This window comes from Coenobita brevimanus, chromosome 3 (genome assembly GCF_032717465.1).
Source record: "Coenobita brevimanus isolate Jiangsu-jjx chromosome 3, ASM3271746v2, whole genome shotgun sequence".
Classification (NCBI taxonomy): Eukaryota; Metazoa; Arthropoda; class Malacostraca; order Decapoda; family Coenobitidae; genus Coenobita; species Coenobita brevimanus.
The window spans coordinates 17004293-17012523 of NC_136956.1; the positions used below are offsets into that span (position 1 = coordinate 17004293).

The 8231-nt window shown below is 43.6% G+C and overlaps 1 protein-coding gene across 1 annotated transcript; it reads left to right on the plus strand.

Annotated features, from left to right (window-relative positions):
- Positions 1–4574: 4574 nt before the first annotated feature.
- On the plus strand, positions 4575–5173 carry LOC145393689 (uncharacterized). The gene has a single exon (XM_080267740.1). The coding sequence runs from the start codon at positions 4595–4597 to the stop codon at positions 5171–5173; it is 579 nt and encodes a 192-aa protein (XP_080123866.1). The 5' UTR covers positions 4575–4594.
- The last annotated feature ends 3058 nt before the right edge of the window (positions 5174–8231 follow it).

An 8231-nucleotide genomic window follows, 5' to 3' on the forward strand; every position in this document is an offset into this window, starting at 1 on the left:
GCTGGCAACATGTAAGCAACATAGTAACCACCACGCTGCAAACATGTTGGGAACAGCAGAGTCCAGATCATGTTGGCAACATCATGATGAAGTCCCAACTGCCTGGTATGGATACACTTATCTCATCGCCTCCCCTGCAAGTGTTCGAAGCTGCACTGAAACATGTTTGCATACATCTGTTCAAATACTGCAGCAAATATATTTCCGAACATGTTGCCTGCCGTGTTGCCAATATATGTTCGACAGCACGTGTGGACTCGCCCTAAGAGAAACAAAACACACACACACACACACACACACACAGGGAGAGAGTAGTTCACAACAACTTCACTCACTAATCATCCTCAGTGGTTGTTTATCCCCGAGGAAGATTGGCCCCACGTCTTACGATTACTGTTTGATGGTTGACTGTATAAACATTGAACAGTATGAACAGCATGTAATATTGAAACTAGCATAGTTATGATATTTAATATTTTACCAAGAGTATTCGCTCATTAAAACTATTGCCAATTAGATGGCATATCATGGAATCCTAACGGAAATACATCTATAATATAACTGAATTAAATATCGGAGATACGAGTCAATGTACTGTGCAAGCTGCTATTAGAACAGTACTAGACACTTCCACATCTCATCCGTCCCCTTCACCGTCCATAAATCCTCCCTCCCTCTATTCCCACCCTTCCGCATCAGTGTGTGTGTGTGTGTGTGTGTGTGTGTGTGTGTGTGTGTGTGTGTGTGTGTGTGTGTGTGTGTGTGTGTGTGTGTGTGTGTGTGTGTGTGTGTGTGTGTGTGTACATTTATCTGTTCTTATCTAATTGTTATTACCTAATTGTATCTTTACAGGAATGAGTCAGGCTTGTACTGCCCCGTGTATTAAACCATTTGTATCATACATATCCCTAAATTTATGAATAGTTTTGGCACGCATTATTTCATTCGGTAGCACATTCCACTGATCAATTGCCCTGTTTGGGAAACTGAATTTCCTTACGTCTGTCTCACCTCTCTTTTTTTTTTTTTTTTTTTTTCATTGTCCTCTTGCTGATGCTTCCCCATAGGTTATATATATACTCATTGATGTCTGTTCTTTCATTCCCTGAGATGTATTTATATCGCGTCACCATGTGTCCTCTTCCTTCTCTCTTGTAGTGTTGGTAGGTTGTTTTTCTAGTCTTTCTTCATAGCTTAGATCCTTTAGGCTTAGTACCCATCTTGTAGCAGCCCATTGTACTTTTTCAGTCTTATCTATGTGTTTTTTGAGATAAGGATTCCAGACCACTGATGCAAATTCGAGGGTTGGTCTGATGAATGAGGTAATTATCTTTCTCAGCATGCCTTCATTTATATATGTGAATGCTGTTCTCATATTTGCAAGCAGTGTGTGCATGTTTCGTACCTTCTTATTTATGTGGTCTGCCGGGGAAAAAGTCTACTATTGATAATCACTCCTATGTCCTTCTTTTCTGAAATGTGTAGGGTTGAACTTCCTATCTTATAATACCGATCTGGTCCTTTTCCACTTTTACCAAACTTAATTGCATGGCATTTGTCTACATTGACTTCCATTTGCCATCTATTGCACCATTTGTGAAGCGTGTTTAATTCTTCTTGTAGCTCTCTGCAAGAGTCTGTAATTCTCCTTTGTATTTTTGCATCATCAGCAAACATATTTAGATAGCATCCTATTCAAATGTTCCTGTCTAGCCTGTATCATTAATATATACTAAAAAACATAATTGGTGCCATCACTGAGCCCTGTGGAACTCTGCTAGTCACTTTCCTCTATGATGAGTAATTACCCTACTCTTTAATACTGTTCTCATTTCCCGTTTCTGAGAAAATCCTGCATCCAACAGAACAGAGTACTTCTGAACAGAGTACCTTGGATTCCTCCTTGACGGTACAGCTTCCATAGTTGTCTTTGGTGTGGTATTCCGTCAAATGCTTCCTTAATATCAAAATAGATGCCGTCCACCCATCCTTCTCTTTTCCGTAGTGTTTCTGCAACTCTGTCATAATAGCTTATTAGGCTTGTAACACATGATTTTTCTTTTCGAAAACCGAAATGTCTTTCTGTTATCATATTGTATTATTGCAGTTGGTTTACCTAAATTTTTCTCATTAGTTTTTCTAGTACCTTGCATACAACACTGGTCAGAGATACTGGTCTATAGTTGACTGTGTGTGTGTGTGTGTGTGCGTGTGTGTGTGTGTGTTTCTGTCTGTCTGTCTGTCTGTCTGTTTATGCATGTTTCTGTGTGTGTGTGTGTGTGTGTGTGTGTGTGTGTGTGTGCGTGTGTGTGTGTGTGTGTGTGTGTGTGTGAGAGAGAGAGAGAGAGAGTCAGTTGGTTGGTTGGGTGGAGTTGATGGGGTTGAGTTGGTGGGTGTGGTAGTTCGGTGCATCGCCAGGGCTGGTGGAGAGCAGGGGGGGGGGGACAGTTGTTGGGTGTGGTGTGTGCAGTGGTTTTGGGTGGGTTGTAGGGGTAATTGGGTTAGAGAGTGGATGCGTCTGGTGGGCTGGGTGGGTAGGTGGCTGGATGTGTGGGTGGTCGGGGAGGAGTCGGTAAGTTAGGTTTGGATAAGATGAGTTTGATGGATAAGTCGGGTTCAAATGGGTGAATGGGGTATCGGAGTGAATGGGGTTGGATAAGAAGGGTGGATGAGCGGGTGGGTCGGTGGGAGGGGTGGGTGGACGGGATGGGTGGATGGCAAAGCTGGGAATAGCGCCGCTACTATTTTAATAGCGATGGTGGTAACGCCATTATTGTTTTTAGCCAGTAGCGGAAATGAGAGCGCCGCTACTTTTTGACCGTACTCACGCGTTACCGCGCTCCTCGCTACTAACGCGACGAATACAGGTCCGGAGTCGGTGAGTACATACAGATATGCCCAAGGTTTGGGTGTATGTATTAATGACGAAAAATAATACTTTCGTCAATTCCGTCAGTTAATGATGTTTGTTCTACATTACGTCAGTAGTTTATTAATTATTATTTATTAGTAATGTGCAATAATTAGACGAATTTGCTAGTTAATTATCGATCATCTAAATTAAGTAAAGATAAATAAGGATGTCAGCTACATGTAGGCAACACACACACACACACACACACACACACACACACACACACCTAGCAGCTCGAGAGATTAACAGTCACTTTGCCTCTATCTGTCACAGTTTGCCCTCTCGACCCTTCTCTCCTATAGTCTCACCAATCTAAAACCAAGGTTTGGGTGAGGTCTGGCGCTGGGTGCAGCCATGCCATACTTCCTAAACGAGCGATGAGTAGATTCTGTTATATATGTAATAGGCATCACAGATAGATACACACGTACTAATACAATATAAACGTAAGTATTCTAGCATATCAAAGGAAGGTAAACTTGTAATGCATATGGCTCTTGTACATCAATAAAGAAACGTGGCATACATATTTTACAGTGGTGCTGAAAAAAATGTAGTTACTTTTACCGACTTTCACGGTAGTTCTAAGTTGGGTAAGTAATGTAACAATTACGTTTATAATATAATTTGAAGGAATCAGTAGAACATACGCTATTTTCTTATTAGAAATAAATAAGTTAAAACACTCACGAGCGGCAACATCCAGGCCCATACTAGGAATCATAAATTATATCAGAGAGAGAGAATGCGATTTTTAAATTCATTATTTTGGTTATATTTATAACTTAAATTAGCTTGTCTTTACACACACACACACACACATACACAAACACACACACACACACAGAAGTGGGTGAAGTCATGTCAGGCCAGGTGGCGAGATGTGAGCGGCGAGCTCTAACGGTGTCAGGTCAGCCACTAGCCAATCAGAGTATAGGAAACAAGGCAACGCTGTACGCCGGGAAATCCTCGGCTGGACTCCACCCAAACCTTGGTTTTAGATTGGTGAGACTATACCTGCCTACCTCTCTTCCCCCTCATCATCCCCCCTCTGTCCAGGTGGCCAACGTAGCTACAAAATTGAAGAAATTGAGGTATAACAGATCTACTACACCTTCTGACCTGCCAATCAAAATTTACAAAGAATTTGCCCCAGAACTTGCTCTCCCACTATCCTCCATAATTAATGCCTCATTATCTCAAAACTCCTGCCCCAGTGACTGGAAAATTTCCTACGTAACACCCATCCCCAAAACCCATAGCCCACAGTCACTGAGTGACCTCAGACCAATTGCCATTACCCCTATCCCGAGCCTTATTTGCGAGGATTTTGTTTTCGACTTGGCATATGATAAAATTAAAAACTCAATAGATATACAACAATTTGGTAACATGAAGTCCTCCTTCACTACTCATTGCCTTGTCAGTTTTCTCGACTTCCTAAACAGCCACCTGGACAAACGCAACACCTCTCTGGCTGTAGCTTTTGTTGACTTTAGAAAGGCATTTGACCTTGTTGACCACACTGTTGTCATCAACAAGGCCATACGACTGGGACTCCATCCACAGCTGACAGCGTGGCTGGCTGACTTCCTCACCGGGCGACATCAGGTCGTCAGGTATCAAGGGTCGATCTCCTCCCTCCTCCCCCTGACCTGTGGGGTTCCCCAGGGTACCAAGATGGGTCCACTGTGCTTCCTCATCCTCATCAACGATGCCCTCACGGACACCCCGCATCGGTGGAAGTATGTTGACGACAGTACCGTTGGCATTCCCATCAACACCAGGCAGCCGGACTACTCGCCACTCCAGTCCACCCTGGACAGACTCAAGATGTGGACTGAGGAGAACAAAGTGACAATCAACCACACCAAGACCATGGTGATGCATTTCTGTACCTCCTCACAGGCCGTGGCTCGTCCCCAGCTGTCAGTAGGCGCCCATCCCCTCCAATTGATCCAGTCCACTAGGCTGCTTAGTGTAACGGTGGATGACCGGCTCTGGAAGCAACATGTCATCAACATAGTGAGGACAACCTCATATAAACTGTACATGCTGCGTAGACTCAAGTCACTGGGAACGCCAGCAAAGAGCTACGTGAAGTTTATACTGCTTTCATACTCCCTACCCTCATGTACGCCTCCCCAGCGTGGTCCTCCTCGCTCACCCTCACACAACAGCAGCAGCTCGAAAGGACACAGAAAAGGGCGTGCAAATTCATCCTGGGCCCTGCCTATGACGGCTACGACAACGCCCTGACTACCCTGAGTCTGCCAAGGATTTCCGAGAGGCATCGGGAGGCACTGGGGAAGTTTGGGAGGGGGCTATTATGTCACCCTCGTCACCGACACTTCCTCCCACCTGACGCTTCCCCACCACGCTGCGCTACAAGGCACATTAATAAGCTTGTGCCGATCAGAGCGCCGACGACTGACCAGTACAAGAACAGCGCCATTCCATCCATTGTGCACATGATTAACTCAGTCTAGTCCTAGATTTAACATAAACTGTGTTAAGTGAACTCAATGTACATTGTCAGTGTATCACTGCTAACCCAATAAACCAATTATTATTATTATTATTATTATTATTATTATTATTATTATTACACCTCTAACTATCCCCGTCTCTATACTCCCGCTTCTCCCTTACTCTCTCCTTCAGACTAATTCTTACTCACTACGTTATTATTTCGTAACGGTATGTTACTTTCAGTTTAATGGAAAAAACATTGTTATTTTATAAACAGCCTTTAAAAGAAAGCCCCAGTTAAATTTTACTTTCGTTTTCGTACATATCTTAAATAGGTATCAATGAAAATATAATAAATCTCTATAATATGTATCAATGGTAGGCCACATCTTTTTGCCTTTTATTTACGTATGTTACTTTCAGTACGTATACCAGGTAACAATGCAAAAGAACATTTGTTACATTATATAGTAAATAGCTATTTCCTGTACCTTCGGCTCTAAGCTTCATTAAAGTGACACAGACATGTATATGATTTTTTTTTTTTTTTCAGTTTAAGTGGGTATACTGATATTGCTGGTACACAGCATAACCACTCGGACTGATTAATATCATCAAAACAGTATATAGTGTATTGCTATATCACAGATTTTTGTTAACCTTTCCTTCATTTACCTTTTTCTTATCCAAAGTAGCGGAAGCGCCGCTACATTTCGTATGAAGTGAAGAACCAGTAACGCCACTACTTTGTTGAGCTAGTAACGGGAATGCGAGCGCCTCTACTTTTTATTAGTAGCGTTCCCAGCATTGGTGGATGTGCAGGGTGAGAGTGGGCTGGGAGTGTTCAGCGAGAGGTGGAAGCGTTGTGAGGATGGATGAGATGGATGGCGTTGATGGGTGGCCATGATGGGTGGAATTCGTGAGTGGGAAGGGTGGGTGGAATTTGTGAGTGGTGAGGGTGGGTGGTAGGAGTCGGTGGGCAAGATAGGTTGTCGAGATGTGTGGGCAAAGTGAGTCGCCATGGTGAGTGGGCACCGTTGGTTGAGACGACTGCGTGGTCGGGATGATCTGAGTAGGTGGTTGGGTTGGGTGGCTGGATGGGTTCAGGGTGGAGAAGTGAATGAGTGAATGTGTTGAGTGGCATTATTGGGTGAACTTCGTGTATGGCATTCGTGGGTTAGCAGGGTGGATAGCAGGGATCGATGGGCTGCGTGGGTGGCAGGGGTGAGGTCGGTGGGTTGTGTTGGATGGGTTGAGTGGATAGGTGGATAAGTAGGTCAGTGTATATGTGGCTGTCCACATGACAAGGCAAGAGGGACTTATCTGGCCATTTAACTTTTAACTGTTACTTGGATTTTAGTCTATCGCTTAGAACACGTTGGATAAATATTTGAAAACCAGACTCTATACATTAAGGTCATTGTATTAAAATCTGCTAAAACTTCGATATAATCACTTCTCATGGAACTGAAGATGGATCTATGCACTTGATAATACACCTAATAGTAAGATAAATGAAAGTAACATTTCATGCGGCAAGACATGAGAGTGAGCGAAGCTTCATATCTCCGATCCATCCGCCTAACAAATCAGTGGTTTAGTGGGGGTAAGGAGGGGGAGTTGGGAGGGGTAGACGTGTGCGATTAACCTGACCTCTGGTGGCAGATTATCTTGTATCACGAATTTCTGTATGGCGTACAGTACACACACACATGGCACTTCCTGTAGGAGAGTGTGGATGAGGAGACAGGGATGAAATCCCTAGCAAAGTACCAAGCTGGGCTATCTGGATGGTTGTGAGTAGGCGATGACACATGGACACTGCGAAGGAGGCTGGGTGACTGTAATGCTGTGTCTATGTCTCATGTGACTTCTGGCTTATCAGTTCTTGTCCTTAGAGTGTGATGCCTCAGAAGACTCTCCTGAGGCATTGGTAGGAGAGGGGAAGTTCGTGGATTCTAGAGGGTCGTTAGGGTCACTTTGAAGTGGCAGAAAGTAGCACAAAGTAGCTTTGGGAGGTGGCACATGAGCGTGACCAGGGCATGTCACGCTTTGCATAATAACGTCCCTTCTCAGGGACTGTCGTCCCACTCGACAATGTTGATACCGTCAACTCCAAAGCCCTCCTCATTACAGTTCACTCAACCCCTCCTTGCATACATGCAAGGCTGGTCAGGGGTGGAGGTGGCAGGGAATAGGTGGCAGTCAGTAATGGCAAACGAATCGGATGATGCAGAAGCTGAGCTTATCATTCCTAGTGTGCTGGTTTTCTGTGGTGCACTGGCAATGCCGTTCACCCACATCCTATCTGCTTGCCTGACGCAGTGATGACAAAAGAGTAAATATAGGGGTCACTTCGATCCATGGCGGGAAAAGCAAAACAGCTATGTCCGTCATCTGATGATCCCAGGACACTTATTTTTTTTTTTTAATGGCCTATGCCATCATCCGGACTTTAGGTGTTGAAACTGATGCATACTTATTTACGTTACTGATCTATTTTTGAAAATGCAGTAATTGAGTAAATACTCATAAAATTCACTTCTGTATTACTGCATAAAAAAAAAAAAACAGGCAAACTGAACATCAACTTTGGGTTGTGTCAGAAATTATTACAGCTACTGTACATAGGGCCCACACACATAGTTGGGAAGCTAATGGAAAAATGGTGGTGTTACTTAAGGTTTTCCCAAATTCACCAAGAAAGTTTTAAAGAGAGCCCAAAAGCATCAAACTAAGCCAATATCAAATCTTCAATAACCCACTAACCTTTTTCAAGAGAGTTCAATGTCCCAAACTGAATGTATGCAATTTCTGAAATAATGACAGATCACTTCAAGTGTAC